Source organism: Tamandua tetradactyla, chromosome 5 (genome assembly GCF_023851605.1).
Source record: "Tamandua tetradactyla isolate mTamTet1 chromosome 5, mTamTet1.pri, whole genome shotgun sequence".
In the NCBI taxonomy this organism is placed as follows: Eukaryota; Metazoa; Chordata; class Mammalia; order Pilosa; family Myrmecophagidae; genus Tamandua; species Tamandua tetradactyla.
Window position 1 is genome coordinate 110600207 of NC_135331.1, and position 25129 is coordinate 110625335.

At 37.2% G+C, this 25129-nt stretch overlaps 1 protein-coding gene across 1 annotated transcript; it reads left to right on the forward strand.

Annotated features, from left to right (window-relative positions):
- Positions 1-14412: 14412 nt before the first annotated feature.
- On the forward strand, positions 14413-17387 carry IL17A (interleukin 17A). The gene is made up of 3 exons (XM_077159231.1): positions 14413-14439; positions 15561-15757; positions 17071-17387. Exons 1-3 carry the CDS (start codon positions 14413-14415, stop codon positions 17306-17308), a joined length of 462 nt encoding a protein of 153 aa, XP_077015346.1. The 3' UTR covers positions 17309-17387.
- The last annotated feature ends 7742 nt before the right edge of the window (positions 17388-25129 follow it).

Consider the following 25129-nt stretch of genomic DNA (forward strand, 5'->3'; position numbering starts at 1 on the left):
TTTCATCTTAATCTAGCTCATTCTCAACTTTATCTCACCTTCTTCTGCCCAGTCAACCTCTTAACCAAAGCTTCTTCTTACCAAATGTCCTGTGTCTCCTAATGAAAGATATGGATCTTCCCCCTGAAAAGAAAACTGTACCTGAACATGAGACTTGGCATGTATTTCAGTAGGATTAGGCATCTGTTGAATCCCATCCATGGATCTGCTAGACAATCATGAACTTTAGATTAAGAATCTCTGCCTCTTGAATAAAGAAGTATTTGCAAAGTCCCCTTGGGAGAATGGGGAGAAAGGGGAAAATATTTAATTTCCCCATTTAGAGAATTTTTGATATTCTTGCAAGCAGTGGGGACAACCAAATCAATAGGCCAAGCCCTCAACCTTGGGGTGTGCCCCAAGAAACTTATCACTGCAAAGAATAGGCTAAGCCTACTTAAAATTAGGCCTAAAAGTCACCCCCAGAGAACCTCTTCTGTTGCTCAGACGTGGCCTCTCTCTCTCTCTCAACCAACACAGCAAGTGAACTCACTGCCCTCCCCCTCCGCCACATGGAATATGACTTCTAGGGATGTAAATTGCCCTGGCAACATGGGACAGAAATCCTGGAATAAGCCAGGCTCAGCATCAAGGGATTGAGAAAAACTACTGGAGCAAAAAGGGAAGAGAGAAATGAGACAAAATAAACTTTCAGTGGCTGAGAGATTTCAAATAGAGTCAAGAAGTTAACCTGGAGGTTATTCTTACACATTATACAGATACCACTTTTTAGTTTACGGTGTATTAAAGTGGCTAAAAGGAAATACCTGAAACTGTAGAGCTATGTTCCAGTAGACTTGTTTCTTGAAGATGATTATATAATGATATAGCTTTCACAATGTTAGTATGTGATTGTGAAAAACTTGTGTCTGATGTTCTTTTATCTAAGGTATGGATAGATGAGCAAAAAATATGGATTAAAAAATAAAAAATAATAATAATAGGGCAGACAAAGATTAAAATAAATTGGGTAGATGGAAATTCTAGTGGTCAGTGAGAGGGAGAGGTAAGGGATATGGTATGTATGAGCTTTTTCTTTTTTATTTCTTTTCCTGGGGTGATGCAGATGTTCAAAAAAATGATCATGGTGATGAATAAACAACTATGTGATAATATTATGACCACTGACTGTACACCATGTGTGAAATCTTTGTATGTTAAGAATGTTTGTATGTTAAGTTTTATCAATAAAAATATTAAAAAAAAAAAAAAACAAGAATCTCTGTCTCAAAATCTGCCATCTTTCCCAGGATCTGGCCTAAGGGCCACAGAGTTCCCAGCTCATGTGTAAGAATAACTGACTAACACACACAAATACTCTCTTGACTTTTCTCTTCCTTTAGTTGAAGCTTCCAACCATTTATCTGTACAACAGTAAGAAAGAGAAGGGTGGTCTTGGTTATAAGGAAATAATTTACAAGAGCAAAGACTTAGAGAAAAGACTGGAAGTGGTGTGTGCAAAAGACAGAAAACTAGCTGGCCAGAAGCACAGCTGAGAATTGTGAAGGATAGGGCGAGGACACGTGGAGGACCATGCTGCGAATGTGACAAATTCAAACTTTATCCTATAATAATTTTACATAGGAAACCTTTAAGAAAATGGGCTGGTTTAGGTGAGTAAGATGGGCTGCAAAGAGGAGGATCTGAGGCAGGGAAGTCCACATTAGGAGCCCATTACTACCGGCATGACGTGATGGGGACCAGAACACGTATGGTTACAGCTGCAGTGGAAAGTCTTTCTCCCCCACATGGTGGAAGAACAGCAGAAAAAGATCAATAGAATTCAATAAAAATTAAAAAGGGTCACAGGGCTCAGAAGACCCACAGTAAGAGAAGAGAAAAGAGAACTGAATCAAAGATAATGACAAAATGTTGACCCTAGTTGATTTGTAAAATATTGGTTAAGGATAAAACAAGACAAATTACTTGAATTTATAATTGGGGGAAGTTAGGTTAGAAATAAGGATAAATTCCCAGGGCAGTTAGAACATGTCTTTCTCTGAACATCCTTAGATAAAATATAGATGCTTAGGCAATTAGAAGTTTTTAAGAACACCTAGGAGACTGATTGGATATGCTGTCTGCATTATTTCCATTTTTCATTCTGTAGGTCTAGAGCTCTAAAGCAATGTGTACATAGATGATGTGTCTACAGATGAAGTGTAAAAATTAGTCCAACTACATGACATGTAGAGGTGAATGTCTCCCTGGTGGCGTGGGAGATGACTCCCAGGGATGAGTCTGGCCCTGGCACCATAGGATCAACAATGCCATCGTCACCAAAAGGGGGAAAGAAGTATGTCAAATAAGGTATCAGTGGCTGAGAGAGTTCAAATAAGTTTAGTGGTTACTCTGGAGGTCTTATGCAAGCTTCAGTTAGACACTGCTATCTATCATAATTTGCCAAACCTCAACCAAAACCATCCAGCCAATCCTAAAGAACACTTAGGGCAACATATAAGATTCTACAAAGGTTCCATGTACTAGGGTAACTTTCCAGAAACTTACAACATCCAGATGGGTCCCTGGACCAGAAAAGTCCTAAAACCTAGAGGGGCCATCCTCTCCAGAACATCACCTACATCCATTTCCCTACCCTATATTATTGACAGCCCCTTCCAAAATGAAAAAGTCAGAATGGAAATAGCCCAAATACCCCTAAAGAGAGGGAGAAAATTCAAAGGTGTGGTGGAGTTACACAGAGAAGGTCCAGTTTAACAAATGAGTGATTGCTGATCATTCTATTGATATTTCTTATAGTCTCCAGTACCTTAGAGCAGCTAGAAGTAAAAACCTAAAATTGTGGAATTGTAACCCGTAACAAACTCTGAAATCTGTTCTATGACTAATTGTTGTGATGTGCTTTCAAACGTATTGCTGTTTTGTATATATGTTATTTTTCAAAAAAAGTTGATTGCAATGATAAAAATATGTATTTATTCCTTCAACTCTCCAATATTCTGGAACAGCTAGAAGGAAAAACCCGTGATGATGCCCATGACAAACTATGGGATTTGTCCTGTAACTACTTGTTGAAGAGTGACTTGAAAACTACTGCTTTCTTCTTTCTTTGCTTTGTATGTATGTTATATTATACAACTTCAAAAAGTTTAAAAAAATAGTCCATCTAGACATTACAGTAATACAAAAAAGGTATATTTGGCAACAAGTAGGCAAAGTATTGTGATAACTTAGGCTTATGTTTCTCCAGATGTCTTGTTATTTTATGGATATATCCCACCTGAAGGAATCTCCTCCTTAGAGTGACAGTTTTTGACAGGCAGTACTTATCTTCTTTCTACATGTTCCACAATGCATAAAAATTTGAGGCCCATAAGAACTCATTATTATTGATGACAAAGCTGATTATTAAAAATAATAGCAAAAATATTTATAGCTCTGTCCAAAGAACTTAATATATAACATCTCTTCTTATCCTTAAAACTTTATGATGTAAATACTATTATTATTGCCATTTTAAATATGGAGAACTTGAGACTTAGAGAATGTTAAGAAACTGTATCAAGGTCACGTAGTTAAGAGGCAACAGTGAATTCAGATATTTCTAACTCCAAAGTTTTCTAATTTATGAACTCTTTGAGAGTGTCTCAGCCAGTGTTCCTTCTACAACATGATATTCTTGTTGCTTTTTACACAGTAATCCTTCAATACATTTTTATTAGATGGATAAATTGGACAGAATGGTGATGGGTGGATGGATGAAGGTGCTTGATGAACTAGGACAATCAGTGAGTGGTTCATCTTCTTTGGGATTCAGGCTTCCAAATAAAAGCATTTAGAGAAAACTCCTATGTATGCACCAGCACCCCTGCTAAAGTATCTCTTCTGGCAATGAGCATAAATGTAGGCAATGGACATAAATGTTTCTCACCTCAGTCAAATGATCCTTCAACTACTTCTTTAATGGCTGTTTCCTCATAATGTCTGGCAATTGCTGTTTAGCCCAGATAGGGCCTTTGCTCCTCATCTCTCACTTTCAGGTTTTAAGCTCACCACATCTGGTATCAAAACCTTACGCAGCAGATCTTACCAGAGATGAGCCTAAGAGCCACATAAGTTCAGCAAGATCCACATAGACCTATAGAAACCACATAGCTTTTTTTTTTTTTACTAAAGTTGCTTTTTTTAATTGAGGTTTTCACATAACATAACACAAAGCTATTTTTAAAGGTGACAAACACAGATCTATATCCAGTCTTTTTAGACAGGGAGAACATCCTGAAAATATGAACCGATCTGTATCAAGCATCTACCATATACATTTTGCACAATGCTAAGAATTATGACATCAAAGAAAGCTTTAAGTAATTTAGGTCTAATGGTGGTAGACTCAAATATACATATATAATTAATATATAATATCATGATTAAAGAGACAATAACAGTTAGAGGCAATACATGATGCCATCCTGGATCTAATAATGGAGGAGGAAATGGTAATAATTGGGACTTATGGAAGAATTGAGAAATAGACTGTCAGTTTTATATCAATGTCAAATTTCTTGAACTTGATAACTGTACTTAAAGTGGTCACATAAGTAAATATCCTCGTTCTTAGGGAATATACATGAAATAATTAAGTGTCAACAGCATTATGTATACAACATTCTCAAATATTTAGTAAACAGGTGCATAGAAAAATGTATGGATAGATGAATAGATACAAAAATATAATGATATGGCAAATGTGGCAAAGCAGAGGTTGGTGGATCTGGGTATTTAAGTTCAGGAACATGGTAGAGTTCTCAGTAAAGAGTTTGTATTATGTTTTCAACTGCCTTGTAAGTTTGAAATTATTTCAAAATAATAAAAAGGAACTATATCATCTTTAAGATTTTAGCAAAAAAACTTAGGCAATACGTGAACACTCTTATCGATCCTATTGTAATAGTATGTATTTGAGCTAGGTCTACCTAATAGGGTTTTATCACTGTATTGATTAATGGTGAATAATTTAAATTAATTTAAATTTCCATAATAGAAAACTAAATAAATTATGGTACACACATACAATTGAATTCTACCCAACATTTAAAATAATGTGTTCGTTGGAGAGTTTTCAAAATAAATTTCCCTTCATCTACTATGAGCGTGCACATGGCATCAGGCTCAACTCAATACTGGTATAGTACTCAAAACCCTGCCTCCACAAAGTTTACTTCCGTAGCTGAACACATTATGACTGTAATATCCTAGTTCCTTCGAACTAACAGAAAACCAGTCTGAGTCATAGCCATCATATAATATTCTCCTATGTGATTTTTATTCTTAAGTTCTATTTTTTCCAGCCTTTTTTTTTTTTTTAGTGAGAGAGAAAAAAACTTAATGATCTTCCAATCCAACCAGGGAAGCATATCCATACCTCTCTAGGCTTCTCCCTAATTATTCTTTATGGAAACCTCTACCCTGAGAGTAGTGAATAGATATTTCACAGTTCTGGATCAAAGCACAGGCATAGCATAGACAAAGATGAGTTATTAATAAAACAAAGATAATTGGAAAGGGCAAATGAAAGCGGTAATACCTCCAAAGATAATGTGTGGGACTTCAAAAATATCAGAAAATGAGCTGCAAAATACATCTTAGAAGGTGTTCAATATTATTGCTTTTAGTTTGTTATAGTGAAAAGACATGGGTTTGTGAGTCAGTGATATCTGTGATCAATCTCAGGATCACTACCTGCTGGTTGGACAATCTCGGACCAGATTTTGAAATGCACTGAATCTCAATTTTCTTTTCTACAAATTTGGATAATAGGATTCCATGATTGTTGAAGAGATTAAATTAAATAAATAAATGGATTAATACAAAAAGAGTATTTTCTTTAATATTATAATACATATAGCATTAACATTTGTTTGGCACCTAACAGATGGCAGACTACTATTTTTCATACCATCACTAGTTTTCTGTCGTCAATATTTTTGTTGATTTTTCTATGTGAATATAACATTACCTAGAATTTTTAACAAGTTCATAGATATCTTTCATTCTATCTTGAGCAGTATTTTATTATCATACTTGATTCTCATTTATCTATGAGTGGATCACAATACATTATATTTAAGTTCTTGTGGTCAGGAGAACACACTCTCCTTATTAAGGCTATTTACAACTGCACGATTTCTATTTATTCTTACCAAGCAAAAATTGCCAGGAAAGTATCTTGACCCAAGATATTTACTCCTTTACACCCACGGAAAAATGCAGAGCAGAAAATTGCAGCTCTAGAGGACTCTGAACAAAGAACTATTTCCATTTCATAATTTATCAGATATAACCATTAAAATATTGAACATGTTCCATTGCAATTAGACTCCTCATAATACTATAACTACAAAGCAAGCTTTGTTCACCTAACTCATTCTATTAGATTTCATCAAATTGGTGTAATTTTTTAACTCTTAGGTTGACTTGGAGTTTCTTCATTTCTGAGGTCAAGAAATCATTACAAACAGTCATAACTTCCCAGTTTTTAATTCAGTAAGGTTGCACAACTTATGTAGACAAGCATGTATAACTCCAGTTTTTTCTCTTTTCTTTACTTTTATGTCTTGACAACACTGCTCTTCAGGCAAATTCAGTAATTTTGGAAATGTAGAACTCGACAATAATTCTACTTAGCATCTAGGTAATAGGATCATTATTTCTCTAAGGAGATGACATGAAGAAGTGAAAGAAATAATGAAAGCCAGACAGCAATCAAAATATTTAACAATAGACAATGGCTTAAGCGATTTGCTGTTTATCTGTGTTTCAGAATGTTAGTCAATCTGTTTCAAAAGCTAAAAAAAAAGGAAATGTTTTTAAAATATTGTGAAATTTTTAAAAATCAAGCTATAAATGGTATTATAAAATGATCCAATTTTGTAAAATGAAATGCTTAAAGCTTTTAAAATAGCATTTAAAAATTAAAATAACATACTTCAAAATGATCCTAATGTAAAATAACAGGAACAATACACTCCAAATGTTTATTTCTAAGAATAAGAATTATATACACATTTTTCTTTCATTCGTTTTTATTTGTTCCCATTATTTTGTATAATAAATGAGTATATATCACTTCCATGATCAGAAAAAAACATATCTACATACATATGTGTATGTATACACATATTATACACACAGAGAATGGCAGTCCAGATATATGTTAAACCTTGGTTAAACCTTGGAGTGGTAGTTCAATCTATGTTAAACCTTGAAATTCTTTTTTTTCCTCAGTGCACTAATATATAAAACAGGAAGACAATTTAATAATTTGTAGCAGGAACTATTTCTCTCTGGCAAGCAGGATGCCTGAGACCTTTATCCCGATAACTACTGTTACAAGTTATCTAAGTACCTGAGAAGCCTAATTAGTTACTTGCAAATAGTCTGATAAATGCAGAATATGGGTAGAGGGTCTGGTTTACCCCAAATTTCAGCTCCTTAAGAGCAGATCCTTGTCTACTGTGCCCTGCTGTATATCCTGCTGTGCCCTGCTTAGCATAGTACCTGGCACATAATAGGTACTCAAGAAAATTTGTAGAATGAATGGGCATTACATCCAGGCCATCTTGAAAAGTGAACAAATTTCCCTACTTCCTCACAGACTAAACAATCAAATGAGCAGCACACCAGTGTCCTTCATATTCAATGTCTGTATTTCCTCAAAAAGATTTGATAAGCCTTGACAGAGTCTCATGATTCGATATTTCTATAAATGTTAATAATTTTACAATATTTACTGGATACAATATATGCCAAGCTGCATATATCTTCTAATGACTTCACAGCCATCTATGAGGGATGCACTGTTATTATTTCCATTTTGTAGGTATGGAAACTGAACCTTAGGTGATGTAATTTTCCAAGGTCACACAGATTTCACTCAGGTGGAGCTGGAGCTTAATCATGGAAATATCTGAGGCTGAAAATTTGTCTTTATCCAATATATATAATAAACAGGAGCTTTTTATAAATCTCCAGCAAAAAAAATTTTATTTCAAAATATAATGATAGGAAAAACTCCACCTCCTCTAAGGAATTAACTAGCTTCTTCCTTTCTGATCTTATAAAACAATGAGATAATAAGAACTACGTAACTTCCTTTTCCCTTTGGCTTCCAGGAAGCTCAAAGACAAGCGTAGAACTTAATTAGTCAATTATATTGGACCTTGACTTTTTTTGGGGGGTGGGGGTGGTGGACGGTGCACGGTCCGGGAATCAAACCCGGGTGTCCCATATGAAAGGCACACATTGTACCACTGAACCATCTGGAACCTTGACTTTTGAATCTATTTCTATAATTCTTGAGCCTGATTTATATTTCTATGTCTACTTTATTACCTGAATTTCTGTTATAAGTCATTGCAAATCCTTTGAAGGCTTTTAGAATAAAGAAATATAACATTTTGTGTTGGCTTTACCATATTTCCAATTTGCAGAGCAGCTGCTTCACTATAGCATCCTCTACATTGTCTTAATAAATAAAACCAACTAGCAATTTGTTCCAGGTTCAATATGCTGTATTTCTCCATTTAAGTACATCCTGTGTTGGTCTCTAAATCATATCAACTTCAAAATTGCTGAAAAGAAAATAAGGCCTGATAACTTGATAGCTCAACCACAGTGTGTGGTTAAGTTTGCTTGTTTTAATGTTAGACTTTACTTTTTGGTGACATCCGTTCAGACTTAAAACTTCAGTCACTTGATGACCTTAATTCCTAGGGTATCAGATGAAGTCAGCATTACTAAAGGGTAGGCCACCCGTAAAACAAATTTGCATGTGCCTGCTAACGTAAAGGTATAGAATTCTAAATATATTTCTTTGCCAAAAATGGAAAGTTGTCTGACACACTTTAAATCAGTGTTTCAGTAAAAGACTAATTAGAAACCCACGTAAGGAAGCTTGGTTTCCATGAGGTTAACAGTTGTTATTACCAAAGGATAAACTGACATACTCACAGGTTTGGTTTGATAGTGGATTTTAATATAGGAATTGAGGAAACACTGGTGAATTTCAGTTGTTTAAAGATGGCGTGATGTGACAGGTCTTCCTTCTGGCGCAACTTTATCTTTCACATAGTTTCCAGGCATTATCTCTGTGTTTTTGGGCTGGCGAGGAGGATGTGTAACTGTAAGCCTCATTTACCCCTGTAGTAGAGGCTTTACACACTATTTGAAAGTCACGAGCAACAGAAGACCTTTCAGTCAATTCCTTCATGCACATAATATAATGGCTGTTCCATATGCTATTGGTTATATAGGTTAGGCTTGCTTTTAAAAGACATTCAAACTCTATTGTGATCTGATTTCATCAGATCTGGTCTAATTTACATAGGGGCCACATCAAAATCCAATAGTAGAAGAAAGAAAATTGCTATTCAAAGGAGCTGTTCACAAGGGCCTTCATCAGAAGAAAACAGCTTACTGAGAGTTAGAATCAACCAACGGTCAAAAAGCAAAAGCCAAAGGAAGAAAAATGATTCTGAAGCCTCCCTTCTCTCAGCCTTCACCGGCCCACTAACACTGACTCTGTTAAAATGACCTCATTGTTAATTATTCTTTTAATTCATCTTGTTGTATATACGAAAGAGTTTCTCCACCAGGGATGAAGTCTGTATCCACCCCAGAGGCTCCCATCATCAATTCACTGTTGATGGCCCCAGGAGCACAGCCAGCATGAATACATAATGGTGTTAGGCTGGCAAGGAACGAGGCTCTCAGGCTGATACTAACATTGAGATCACATTTCGTATCTAATAGACTGATAATTCCATAGATATAAAGTCCCTATTCTTGCAAGACAGCAGCATTAACTTCACAGCTGAGCTGCTGCTGCGTACGGTATCAGTAATGTGAAGTTGGTAGTAGACTATTCCAATCTTGATCATTTAGACCTAAATATGGATCTCAATTAGATCCCGACTTTCTCAAATCCCCAAGGCCCTCTGTGTGACTCTCTATGGCAGATGCCCTCCTCCCTTAACATCAGGTCTGCCTTTTTAAGGGTGTGTTGGACATTGTTTCATTTGTGTTGGTACAGTTTCAAAATATCATTCCCAGGAAGAATTAAAGCCTAGAGAATTCTTTCCAGCTACTACTCATCCTCTCTATATTATATCAAAGACAAGCAACAAGGAGACTTGTCTAGTAAAGTGCACAACATTCAACAAAATGGCTCCCACCTCTGAGAATAGCCATTACCTTTAAATTATAATATACAGAACTCACTAATGGATAGCATGGTGCATCCTAATATACTGAGGCCATCTCTGTTTTTTATAAAAGTTATGAAGGATAGAAATTAAAAATGCAATAGTCTCTAAATGGTAACCCCACCAAGTAAGCAAAAGAAATAAAAATGCAGCTTTTCATTGATTTTATATTTTGACAACAGTCTTAATTTTCCACCACACTGAGACAAAAATCTTTAATATTGTTTACCGGCACAAAATGAAGAAAAATTTCTTCCATGCCTCTCATTCTGTACTGCCAGCAGAAAGATGTACTGTTTCACAGCTTCACAATTTCAATCAGGCTTGAAAATCATTTCCTTAAATTAAGAAGCCCACAAACATTTAACCAGTCCCATCCTTTCAGTTGCATGTTTGGCTTCCAAGAATATTTTTTGGTTTCTATTTGCAGACTTTCTTTCCTCCTCTCTCAACTCCCAACTTGCAGTCCCTCATTACTTGTAACCATCTGCTTCCCAATTCCTCAGAGAAGCGTGATTCAATAACTAGAGGACAACTTAGTTATTGAACATGAAACAAAACTATTACTTTTAATTTACTGTTAGATTTGTTCTTTCACTGTTTCCTCTCTCCAAAAAGTCATAGACAAATAATGAGTACCTGGTTATTAAAAAAAATAAAATTAAAATTAAAAAATTTTAATTGAAAAAAACTTCTTCATTTTGCAAAGAGAGAAATTGAGTCTCGATGAGATGACACATAAAACAAAGGTGTCTCTCATCCGATGTTCTAAGCTTCCTAATTCTCAGTCCAGTGTTCCTTCTACCTCAAAAGACCGGGATCCAAACTTAAGCCAGCTGTTTCTGTAGACTCATGAGGAGAAAAATCTCACCCCTCCCCACTCTGCACTGACTGATGGACAAAATACTTTAAGTTTCTCCAGTGCTCTTTGCTTCTGACTACTCCTCTAGGAAGCACACACTTCTGGCTCAAGCATGCATATGGTAATTGGTCTTACTCAAAGCTGGGCACACTCAGGTCCAGCCACCATTTCAAAATAATCATTTTCACACTTTTGTTAAAGCCCACCTTGTGCGATGCATGGGTGGCTCAGTGGCAGAATGCTCAGAAAAACCACCTTGTGTTTCCATGCTGGTTTTAAAGCATACAATGGTAGTTCAAAGGACAGCACAGAGGGGGAATTTCATCTCACAAGAGGAGAGGAAAAAAAGAACTAGAATCAGCTTTTCATCATCACCTGTGTCCCTCCTGTGCCCATCTCTTTGCAAAGGAATTGGCAGAAAACATATTCTCTTCTGCCTCATTCTTGCCAGAAAAAACAAGCAAGGAGTTCTCAATGCCAGCGTGGTTCAGAACAGGCCTTGTCATGCCACTTTTAAGGACATCAGTATAAGAATTGAGGCATTAGCTCAGTATGGTCACTGGAATGCAGATGGGCCCCAAAAATAATTTACAAGATTCTGAACTTTCCAAATAACATCATTCAGATTGTCAATCAATCAAAATGTTGAGCAACTATTATTTACTAAGTACTATACTAAGAGATGCATAGACTAATGAGATGGCTAGCTGTCCTCATGTAGCTCACAGTCTAGCAGAAAAGTCAGATATGTAAACACATGACACGCAATACACTATAGTATGGGTGAAAGGCTGTTCATCAGAGAAGAAAGAGCAGGATAAGTCATCTGTTAAGACCTGAGTTGTACAAAGTACTACATTAAGTACCATGGGAGTTAAAGAGATGAGTAACATTTTCCTTGAAGGATTACCATAAAATCTAAAAGAAGAGACAGCATAAGTTTTAAACATGACTAAAGCCAAAGAAAACACAGTAATGAATGAAGCAAAGTTACCACAGAGGCAATTATAAATTACATGTGATGGAAGCTGTTCATTGCAACTGAGGTAATCAGGAGAATACTCCAGACCTAGAGGATACATTAGAACAGGATCTTGAAAGGCAAATAGCATTTCAATAAACTGAGAAAGGAGAAGGGCTTTTCGAAGACAATATTTAAAGGAAAGACATCTAGGCAGAAGGAGTTCTGGAGGGAAATCAGGGCCTGTGAACCCAGGTCATGGAGCATTGTGGGAGATGAGGCTTAAAAAGGAAGGGTGCAGACAATCATGGAGAAACTCAAATACTAACTCAAATGATGAGGTTTACATTTCATTCCTATGTAAGCTACAGCAGGAAGAAAAGGCACACTCCCATACTGTGGGAGTCATTATAGAAATGTTGAAGATGGTCAGTGGACAGCAATTGGGATAAGCAAAGGTGGCTATTAAAATAGCCCCACTGGGTGAGTCTGAGCTACAGGAGTGGCAGTGGGTCTGGTAATAAAGGAGAGATGGGAAAGAGACTGCAACTTCCAAGAGCACTACCTGATCACATGCAGAGGATGGGCAGGGGGGCTCATGGTGACTCCATATTTTCAAGGGAAGCTGGTGGTGTCAACATCAGAACTAGGGAAATCAGGAGAAGCTGTATCCTAGTTCCTCTTCCATCTGTTTAGTCTGTCAAGGTCATCTACCATCACCACTGAGATTCAGCTGCTCAAGGTCTCCCTCACCACACCAGTCAGGGTCTATCTAAAGAAGAAAACAGAAAAGCCACTTAAACATTTGCAAAAGAGAGAATTTAATGCACTGGTGATAGAGATTAATGCCAGCAAAAGGCTACAACCATCCCATGGCTGGAGGGAAAAAGGAATCAGGCTTTGCTCTGGGAAATAGGGGAGGGGGAAATACCCTGGCTTCTCCCTCCCTTTCCCCTTGCCCCACTCCCACTCCTCTGCCTTTCAATCTCCCTTTGACTGAACCCAACTGAAAGCCAGCTGACAGGGGATTCTGAGAAAGCAGTCTGCAAGGTCAGCCCTCTGAGATACAGAGTAGAGCAGGGCAAGGAGAAATGGATTTGAAGACAAACAGGCCCAGCAAACTTATCTTACACCCCAACTGTTGAGGGACAAATGTTGGTGAACCTCTCTGCTTTACCATGGAGAATATGAGATGTCAGCCAGTGGTGGGGGGAGAGGCTGAAAGTTCATCTCAGTGGAGAGAGGGAGCAAAGAAAGGGCTGACATGTAGCCAGCCACATCTGTATCCACTGACCCCTCATTTTTGCCATCCTTGTCCTAGTCCTCCATATTCCCAAGGGCGTGATATAAAGTTCATATAGAGTGGAGAGAAAAGAAGGAAGGAGAGAGCCATTACTTTCTCTTTTCTTCTTTTCTTCCTCATTCTTCCTCTCCTTTGTACTTCTTATCATTCTTTACTCTTCATCACCCTTCTTTTCTTCACCTCCATCCCTTCTTCCATTTCAAGCTCTATTTTCAATTTCTTTCTTCTTTTATCTGGCTGCATCTCCTCTCTCCTCCACCTCCATCCCACACTGAGGGACTATATGAGATTGAGCCTCAAAACACCAAATATTAACAAGTTGCTTGGTAATATATAGTGCTAGATATACCTTTAATAGTAAATCTCATGTCTTTTGAGCCTAGTTATTACTTCCTTGTGCAGAACAGACATTCAACAAAACAGCTGTTAAATTCAATTAAATGTAATATAGTCTGTCATCATTAGACTATTTATTCATGTTCGTTTCTTTGTTTCTATGGCAGGACCTGAATAGTTTTTGGAATTGTTCCCATGACATCTGACTAGAGACTCTGATGAGGAAAGGAAAGATTAAAGGGAAATCAAGGCAGTTGACACCAGTACACTTGTGTGCTAAGCCAAATTTTTCTTTCCCTCCAAGTCATTAATATATAGCTCTTACGGCAGCTTCATAAACATGCATAAATGGATATCTGCCCCCAGCAAAGCATTTTTGCTTGACTTCCGGCAAGTAATAGTTTCTTGTAGAATACAGATAGGTCATGGTCTTTAGATCATTAATTTCTTCCTTCCCATTTGCCTTTAGAAGCAGATATTACCTATTATGAAGGAGAGGTTCTTCTCTGACCTCATTTGGTGATGGAAATTTAACCCAAAACCGTGTCACCCTGAACACACTCAGACGTGCCAGCGTAAGTGACCGCAGAGGGACGAGTCCTATAAAAAGAGAGAAGGGAACGCTACACTTTGTCCATCTCATAGCTGGCACAATCTCATCTATCTCCAGTTAATCCAGAGACGCTGAATGTCTTCCATGAGGATTTCATCTGTGGTGAGTCCTGCACTAACGTGCAATGCTCTCATTGATTTGTACCTGATAGCATTTTAGGGACTGGAGGCATGAAATTCTGGAGTCTCACTATGGGACATCGAAGAATGCTGTATATGTAGGATAGAAAATTAAAGCTTTGGTAGATGCGTAAATCGTAGTATAGCATTTTCAAGAATTTACTCACATCAGTTAAAAAGATTAAAACGGAAAGAGAGCTCTATTGGGGCTAAACCACATAAGAAGTATCATGTGATGCTGTGCCCTGAGAAAGAATGTTTACTGAAAGTCTATTTTCCTGAGTACAAAGGATTAAATATAATACTTCCACAGCATTTTTTAATCCATAATAAAATGGATTACTATTGTTGAGGATTTAAAAGCTTTAACAGAGACCTTTCTTTCCATTATCCTATACCATTGTCTTGGCATGTCAAAATTATTTTTTCTAATTAGATATATTATAACTATGTTGTATAATAAATGGGCTGTACATTTCTATAACATTAAACTTAAAGCATCTTTTTTGAAATCTGATTTTATTGCAGAATTGATGGATGTTAATTTAGAAAAATTAAAATAAAAGCCTAAGAAAATGCAAGAGGGATCTAGCTTTTAGTTGGATATTTGCCGGTAGTACAGCATTTCTATATGAATCCTGACACCACATGGACTTTCTACAGCCCTTTCTTCCAAAGTGCACAGTGGACTTTATATAGGATGTCACAGAATGCTAGGACTGAGAACGATGGTACAGGAGGACATTTACCCTTAGAAAATCAAGGTTGCTATTCTCCCATTGAAATGGCAGTGATGTATATGCTGACTGACGATGTGCCACTCACTGCTTACTTTTTTTGCTAAAATTTCTGCCAGTCAATGTTTAATGTGCCTTTCCTAAGTCAGAAGACAAATGTTCAAGACTGGTAAAAAAAAAAAAAGACATCCCCATGCTCTTATGTTATTTTGATCATCTAACCAGTTATTTAACTGCTCCAAAAAATGTAATATAGAACATAATATGTTTTCTATGGTTAGCACTACAGTCATCATCGCAATTAACTTGTTAACAAAAACCACATGCTAATCCAATCTCTCCTCTCTCCTTTCCCAATCAGTTCAAGTCGTTACTGCTGCTGTGGACTCTGGTGGCTACAGTGAAGGCAGGAATAGCAATCCCAAAAAATCCAGGATGCCCAAATACTGAGGACAAGAACTTTCCCCAGACTGTGAGGGTCAACATGAGCATCCTAAACCGAAATGCACATTCTAGAAGGCCCTCAGATTACCACAACCGGTCCACCTCACCTTGGAATCTCCAGTACGTAAGGACTCCAGATCAAATCTCTGTTTTCTTTAGCCCTCTTTTGCATCAGACACTACCAGTTATATTACTCTGAAATGATTGTATTCACTCAGAATCATCAGTCAAATATAGAAGGGTCATTGAGCAGAACAATGCTTCTCAAACTTTTCATTCTATAGACTTCTTTGGTAAATCAAAGGAATTCCACCCCATCCCCATGCCACACAAGCTATTAGATCTCATTGTCACTGTCACCAAAGCCCCACCCAACTAAATGATAGTCATTGTTCTAATATTTATGAGATCCAAGTCTATTGTTTATCTATTCCAGAAAAAAATTGATGTTTATCATAAGAGGTTAGTGATTGAATTCTCTTTACCATACCTACCACTGAGAAAACTTGCTGAAAATAAATAGTAATTAACTGGGATTTTTGCTGTGGGTTTTTTTGCTTTGTTTTATTTTGTTTTGGTCACACTAGCATTGGAGAAACATAACTTGAACCTCAGTGGTGGAAGTATCATGTTGGATTTTTCCATCTTTTTCTGAGTCAGATAAGTCTTGATCTATGTCCTCGATACACCCGTATTTGCTGTGTCCTTTTTACACCTAGTATTTATACCCCATCATAGTTTAAATGCAAAATGTATTTTGATAATTAGACTTTGTGCAAACAGGCCTTGATTATATGGTGCCTACAGATTCACCTTGACTATAGGATTCCTCCTCCTTCTCTTATTACTAAGAGTAGTTAAAATAAATCAACCCAAATGTCAAAGTGAATCATTTACTCCTCTAGAACAGAGAGGGAGGAAAAATTTTCAGGAAGAAAAATTTGTTTTCAGCTCTTCCTATCAGCTGTGGGCTCTGTCCCATGAACCTCCCTCAGATAAAATGATGATGAAGTTGCAGTTTCAAAGATGGGCTTCATCAAGTCAGATTAACAGCTATTTTATTCTTAGATAACTACAAATCTATTCTTATCTTGGTTTTTTCCATCTATCAACTGTACCCTAAAGAAATTATCCTTTGTGTCAAACTGAAATCCCTCCTGTAGCTTCAGCCTATCTTATTTGGTTCATTCCTCAAAGAAAATGAGAAAAACTGACCATTGTCTTATTTTCCACCACATTTTCTAATGCCTGAAAATCCTTGTTTTCCCCACATTTCAGACCACTAGCACATAGAAAATTTGCACTGCTGTAATTTGTCATCCTGTGAATTTGCCTCTCTTTTTCTTTCTTTCTTTCTTTTTTTTTTTTTATCTCTGTTGAGTTCTTTCCTGCTTTTCAAGAAATTCACTTTCCTCCTTTGGTCTCCTCTGCAGCCGCAATGAGGACCCCGAGAGATACCCATCTGTGATTTGGGAGGCAAAGTGCCGCCACTTGGGCTGTGTCAATGCCCAAGGGAAGGTGGACCACCACATGAACTCCGTCCCCATCCAGCAAGAAATCTTGGTCCTCCGGAGGGAGTCTCAGCGCTGTCCCCATTCCTTCCGACTAGAGAAGATGCTGGTGGCGGTGGGCTGCACCTGTGTCACGCCCATTGTCCGTACCATGGCCTGACAGCTGTGGGTCAGAACCTGAGTACTCCCCCCCCCACCCAGAGCAGTTAGGCATTGTGGGCAAGTAGACTTGTCCCCTCCAGAGCCCTCAACCTTCAAAGAGCCAACCCCATTCCTAAGCAGTCTCACATTAGGCAGTTCATCTCTCTCCAAGCCTAGGTGGAGTATCAGTTTTGTTTCGTATTGTTTTTTCTATGTATAATGTAATATTTCTAAGATGATGTATTTAATATCCTCTGAGAGATCTTTGGAGCAGAAGATTCCATTTTAATGTATCACCTGCCTGTTTTTTTGTATTTTTTAAAGACAGAGTTCCATGTTTGAGAATTTTATTATTTAAAAGGTGAAACCTATATTTATATGAATTATTTATGGATCTATTTATGTTTCTTTAGTCTTTAGAGGAATGTGAGATCATATGATTCGCTGTTATGCCTAAGAAAATCTAGATAGCATTAGATGGTATGGGACTTTCTGAGTTCTTCCCGTATATAAATAATGATTTTTGGTGCTTAACCTGGTGGAAAAGAAAGAAAGACTAAACCTAGTTTCATATTTATTAATGTAATTTTGTAAATTTTTGAGATTTCAGGAGAGTGACGGCAAATCTCTCTGTTCAATCTTTGTAATAAAAACACTTTGCAATAATAAAGTTTTGGAAGAACATTTGTATCCTTATTCTTTCTCATTAAAGTGCTCCTGCAAACTTCACTCTTCCCTATTTGGAAGCATATACAAACTAGGCTATGTAGAGAACAAAACAAAGCAAGCCCTTGAGAAACAAAGCCTTCAACCCAAACAGGTCTGAATTCTCAGTACTACCTACCTTCAGGACAACAGAAGATAGAAGGCCTCATACTATTAGCCAGGGCTGTGGACACAAGAATTCAGGCATGAATTAAGCAAGTAAAATAACAGCCCTAGGGAAATGGTACATCATTATAAAGATCATATGGGAGAAAGACCCTCTCCCAAAAGATGGAAGAAGAAAGTTCTGAGAAGAGACATTGCTTTTGGTCTAGGATGTCCAGTTTCTCCAACAAACTCAGCCTCTCTTTCAAGGCTAATGTCAGCCAGAGATCAACAGAGAAACCATTTTCTCCTCTTCAGGCCTCTCACCCCTAGGACCACCCTCTTTCCCTCTGGCCTCCAAGGTAGTGGGGAAAAAAGCTGTTGGGGCAGAATAAATATGAAGTATGAGAAAATTTCAGCCCAAGTAAAATAAAAACTGAATCACATTCAACTCCGGAGTAGTTTCGCATTTCAAGTCATTACCATCTCCCCCAGCTGTCTGCCTCACCCTACTTCTGGAGGCCTCTGGAAATTCTCAGACTGGATTCATAGGCTTGCCACTTCTTGAAACACCATTTACTTTGCTTGTTTATTCTCCAGGATGTCCAGCCCCACACTGATGTCGGTGACTTTTCTCTACTTCTTTCCCAATCCCAAATCCAGGTGTTGACTTCCCCAAGTTCCCTCCTTCCAGCATCACTTTGTACTCTTACATCTTGATTGTCTTGGCCATCTCCTGCCTCCACCTTCATACAGGAAACTCAGAAGCAGCTGTCCCTGACAGTTTCTAACATTCTCACTGAAAACTTTCGGCTCATCCTCAGTTTCTCTTGCATGTTGGTGATAAAGACAAAAATTTGTTTTTGTTTCGTTTTTGTTTTTGTTTTTTGTGGGCCGGGGAAGGACCAAGAAAAGGACACACAAATACACTATTTCCCACCAGATTGTTTTTCTGGGAATTTAGAGGTTGGGAGTAAGGTGGGGAGGAGAGAAGGTATTTGTCCACCATGTCCCTTCCACTCCCCCATATGCTTCACTTTTTATCTCCTATCCTTATTTTCCCCAATTAGTATTAACATCCACCCCATCATCCAAGCTAAAAATCTGAGGCATCCCTTACTCTTCCCTCTTCCTCTTCCTCTCTTCTAATACTCATACCTCACCAAACTTAAGACATCTCACTTCTTCAAGTTCTCAGATCAACCCCCTGCTTTGGGACCTATACCACAACTGCCCAAGTTCAGGACTTCACTGTTCTCATTTCCCACCTCAGTAATTGTGACAGCTTTCAAACTGTTCTTGCTGCCATTGATTCATCTTCCAATGTCTACCTACAGCAAAAAGTCAAACAGAGAAAGCCCCCCATGATCAGGCTCTGTCTTCAGCCCCTGCTTTATCTCAGACCACTTCCACCCCGATGTCTCACTCTCCAACCATAGCGAGGTTCGGATGGTGGCCACCATGCTGTTCCTGACCTCAGTGCCTGTGGCAAGCTGTGCCCTCTGTCTCTAAGGCCCCCCATTCCTCCTTTCTGACCCTGACCCTCTTCCTACTCAAGTCTACCCTCATGCCTCTATTCGTGCATTAAAAATCCACTCAGGTATCATCTCCTCTTAAGAGCATCCCTGGCCTAACTCCCCGGATTAGGTCCTGCTGTCCTGGGTTCCAAGAGCATTGTGGGTATCCTTTAACACTGCTCTTCTATAGACTATATCAGCATTATCTGTTTAATAGGCCCCCTAGATTATGATTGAGAGGAGGGGCATCAGTACTTGACCTGGCACATTCTAGATAGTCAATATTGAACTGAATTTTGAACCAATAGCCCAAGACCCCTCAAAATCAACAGAGGCAAAACCAAACTCATCAACTTTACTTCATACTAGCTCCTCTTACTACCCTTATTATCTATTCAAATTGCATCACCTTACTCACCTGAGCCAGAAACCTAGATTTCTCTCAGTTCCTCATCTTCCTCATCCAGTCAGTGACTTAACCCCATGTCTGCTTCTCCCCTTCCTCACTAACTCCCCAGTTACTGTTATAGTTGCTTTGCCACTGTTTCACTGACTTGTTTCTTATACTTTGCAACTCAGTGTCTCTCAAACTTTGGGGGAAGCCTAATCAGGATAGGAAATTAGGAGTTGCTATAGCAGACAAAACTCTGAGTAAAAGTTCATTTCTCACTCATGTTACTGTCCATCAGGGGTCCTCTGGGAGTTTCGCTCCCTTCAGTCACTCAAGGGCCCAGATTGGCAGAGGTTCCACCTTCTTGTAGCAGCATCTAGAACTGCACTAATACAGCACCCGCTCACCACATGAGACTACTGAGCACTTGCAATGTGGCCAGTCCCAGTTGAGATGTGATGGGAGTGTAAAATACATACTGGATTGGATTGCAAAGACTTAATATACAAAAATGCAAAACATCTTGTTAATAATTTTTATATTGATAAATTTTTTTTTCCTTTTTAGAAATAAAGAAAATATAAACTCATATAGTAGAGCAAAATATAAAATAACATCCCAGGAATAAAAATTATATTGGCCTCTGGCTTTTCCACATCAAACACTGGGGAAAATAATGAAGAAAAATCTCCAAAGCATTAAAGAGGAGAAAGTTAAGCTCAGATATCACCAATTCAGGCAAGTCTTCCTTGCACACTCAATGATAAATTTGTGAAATTTTTTTAGTGTGGTACACTCATGATTTATGCATTTCTCTGCATGTAAGCAACAGGATAAATTTTTTTTACTTAAGATAAAAAAAAAACAGTGCTGAGCCCACATAGGTCTCAATAAATATTTGCTAAATAAAAGAATCAATGACTAAACCAAGAATTCAGTGTATTTGTTCTGCAAAGTCAATTGAAAGGCTTTCTCAGGTATGAAAGGACAAACAAAAAAATGCTGCGTGAGCACTCTTTTTAGAAAAAAAACAATATTCAGTGATATACTTGAGATGATGAGAGATAAGTCAAAGCTAAGAATTCAAGAATGTGCAGTCATGCAGTGAAAGGGTCTCTGTGAGCAATGAAATTCGGTTCTCATTGAATCGTCTAAATAATTGTTATGAAAGTTTTTTTTAAATGAATCCAAAAGCCAAAGACACTCTTTAAAAAAGAGAGATACTTAAAATTTAAAGTAATAATAGTACAATAAAAATCATCTAGATTTGTAATCCAAAACTCAGTAAGCCAAGCACAAAAGTAGAGATGGAAAGGAAGGAGTGAAATGAAAAGGCACAAAATTCCTTAGCTTAGGGAAAGTAAAGTTAAAAGTTACAGTCCGTACTTAACTCTAATAAGTAGAAACTTTAAAGTGATCTAATTTTACTGTTAGGCTAAAAAGTTAAAGGTAAGCATCAGTACATGTAAAACAGAATGTAACTCCTGTTCAGTTTGGGAAGATGGCAAAGATAAACTAAATATTGTTCATAAAGCAAAAGCCAAAAACAAAGGGAATGGAGAAGCTCAGTAAAAAATACATAAGGCAAAAAACAAGAGAGAAGTGAGTAAATCTACTTTATTTATGTCATAAACAAAGAGTCTCAGATTTGTTTTTTTGAATCCAAATATAAGCTGCAAATAAATATCTTTAAAATCAAATGCCAAAAGTAGATTAAAAATAAAGGACTTGGCAAGAAATATATTAGATAAATCCATATTAGAAACAACCAGGGATAAGGTCAATATCAGGAAATGTAAAATTCTGAAACATTAAATTGGGAAAAACAGTCACTCCATATGGATACAATTGAGATTAATAGTGGAAAAGGTAAGTTATTAAAATATTTGCATAGGGTAACATCCAAATCATAACTTAAAAGAACTTTAAAAATGAAGAGATGCTATATTTTTAGCATTGTCTGGAAGTTCTACCCAAAGTGATGGAACAAATGTTGGAAAGGAAGTGATAAAATCATCTTTATTTGCAGAGAATATAATTACATATCTAGGGCGAAAAATGAGCAAATTGACAGGAAAACCATTTGTTGTAATGAAAATGCTCAGAACTGGCTGGCTTGCAAGATTAATATACAAAATCATTTCCCTGTATTAAGGCAAGAAGAAGTCAAAAATCATAATGGAAAAAAGTATCATTCAGTATGGAGGAGAGGGGGATCCTGAAGTACCTGCGACCAGCCTTATTGAAATATGAGAGAGATTCTAGACAGAGAACTATAAAATGCTGATTAATTATTTAAACAATTTGAGTAAATGGTCAGAAATACAATGCTCATTAATGGGAAGATTACTTATTCAGAAGAAAACAATTCTTTCCTAGTTAATTTCTACATCTAATGCACTATAATCAAATCCTGATAAGGCTTTTATCATAATGGAACAAATTTCTGAAATGCTTTTGAGGACACATAAGAAAAGCCATTGAAGATCTCTGTTACTAAATAGTGAAACACAGTTTAAAATTGCATTTTTAAAGTAATGTGATGTGAGAATAGAAAACTCAATGAACAAACTAAATAACCTAAAAATATATCATGGTATACATAAAATAACTAAAATATAGTAAAAGTAAACTGTCATCACAAATTAGTAAAATAGGAATTGTACTTAGTGAATAGGTTTGGGCTTATTGGTTAATTCTTTGGAAAAGAAATTAAATCATGCTATATCTTCCCCTTACATCATACATCCAGATGAACTTCAGATGGACTATAGAGTAAAATATAAAAAATAAAAACCATAAATTATAAAAACTGAAGGAAAATAATCTCTTTAACCGGTAAGATATAGATTTTCTTTTTATTTTGCTCTTATACTTCACTATATATTCAAATTTTATGAGGATATATCATTTTAAAACAAAAATTAACTTTTAAATTTTTCTATATATTAAAAACAAAATATATTTGAATGTTGAACATTTATCAAATATCTGTATGGCAGAAGAGTCCATAAGCTTCAGACAAATTGAGAAATTTCCATATATACATGACGGGTTAAACACCTAATTTTCCTTCCTCCTGAAACTGCACTAAAATTACAAGAAGCTGATTTAAAAAAAACATAAACCCAGCTGACAACACCAACACAATTTTATAGGTGGAAAACAGGGGATGAGTGGTAACTGATTTCAATGAACTGAGAGAGAAAAATTCTTTAAAAATCTCACAGAAGGAAACTGAGAACCAACTCAATTTATACCACAGAATCTCCTGAAAGCAGGTCTTAGCAGCACCTCGGGTCTCCAGAGCCCGGGATAAAAGGGAAGGAGGGTAATTAACAGCACTGAGTTACATGTGTGAATGTGGTTCAAAGGAGAAATTTTAAGTTGTATATATGTTACCAGAACTTTCAGAATTTTTTTTTTTGTATGCTTGTATGGCAGGGTCACATTTCACTCTTTTTCCATGTGAGTATCCCATTATTGCAGCACCATTTGCTGAATTTTTTTTTGTTTTGGTTGGTTGGTTTTTTACTATTTTGCTTGTTTGCTTTTTTGGGGGAAGTGTATGGGCCAGGAATCGAACCTGGGTCTCCCACATGGCAGGTGAGAATTCTACCACTGAACTACCCTTGCACCCCCTAAAATACTTTAAAATGAAAAAAAGGAGGGGGAAGAGGGTAGATTTAAGAGGACTGGATGAAAACATTAAGTAGCAGCTTAATCCACCCCCACCCACCCACACCCCTCACCTCCCCCTCCTTCTTGTCACCCCCATTCCTCCACGTGGTTCTTCTTCCCAATCCCTAACTATAAGCAAAGAGTCTTTTTAACCCCAACAGAAGGTTGGAGGTTTATCTCAGGGGAGGGACACAGAGGATCTTTGAACTAAAGTCTAGCAGTACGGATGAGGTACAGTGCTGTAATCGTTTCCTGTGCCTGTGGTAACAAATTACCACAAATATGGTGACTTAAAACAGCAATTTATTATCTTACAGTTCTGGAGGCCAGAATTATGATACTGGTTTCACTGGGCTAAAGTCAAGGTGTCATGTGATCAAACTTTGACTAGAGATGTGAATGTAGCCAGTGTGGACAGAACTAAGGTAAATCAGAATACAAGGTAAAGGATGATATGGTCCGTATTGTAAAAGTTCATCTTCTGCATGATACCAAAAGGAGAGATGTTTATTTGGTGCAAAACTTACATTTTGGGTAGCACATTATCTAATTTAACTTTTATGGTCAGTTTATTTGAACACTATAATGACATGGAATCTTGACTAGGGTGTGAGATCTTGTTGATTTGTCTAGGTTAGTGTGATGCCCCAACATTTTTCCAGAGTAATTAAGGCAGTGAATAAAAAAGTATTTCAAAGTCCCCTTGGGGGACTGAGAAGAAAGGAGGAAAAATATTCAACTTCCCCATCTGGAGAATTTCTGATATTCTCACAAAAACTGGGGACCACCAATTCAAAAAGCTAAGCCCTCAGTCTTGGGGTTGCCCCTATGAAACTTACTCCTGCAAAGGAGAAGCTTACCCTACTTCTAATTATGCCTAAGAGAACCTCTTTTGTTGCACAGATGTGGCCTCTCTCTCTAAACCAACTTGGCAGATGAACTCACTGCCCTCCCCACTACATGACACATGACTCCCCAGGGGTGTAAATCTCCCTGACAATACGCGGCAGAACTCCTGGGATGAGCTGGGACCCAGCATCATGTGATTGAGAAAATCTTCTTGACCAAAAGGGGGAAGAGAGAAATGAGACGAAATGAAGTCCCAGTGGCTGAGAGATTTCAGGTAGAGTCGAGAGGTTATTCTGGAAGTTATTTGTATGCATTATATAGATATCCCTTTTTAGTTTATGGTGTTTTGGAGTGGCTGGAGGGAAGTACCTGCAACCATTGAGCTGTGTTCCAGTAACCTTGTATAGAAGAAAATTGTATAATTATATAGCTTTTAAAATATGACTGATGCTCCTTTTATCCAGGGTATGGACAGATGAGTAAAAAAAAAAAATAAGGAAAAATAAATAAATAATAGGGGGTTTAAGTGACAAAAAAAAAAGGTTGGATAGATGTAAATACTAGCAGTCAATGAGAGGAGGAGTAGGGGTTA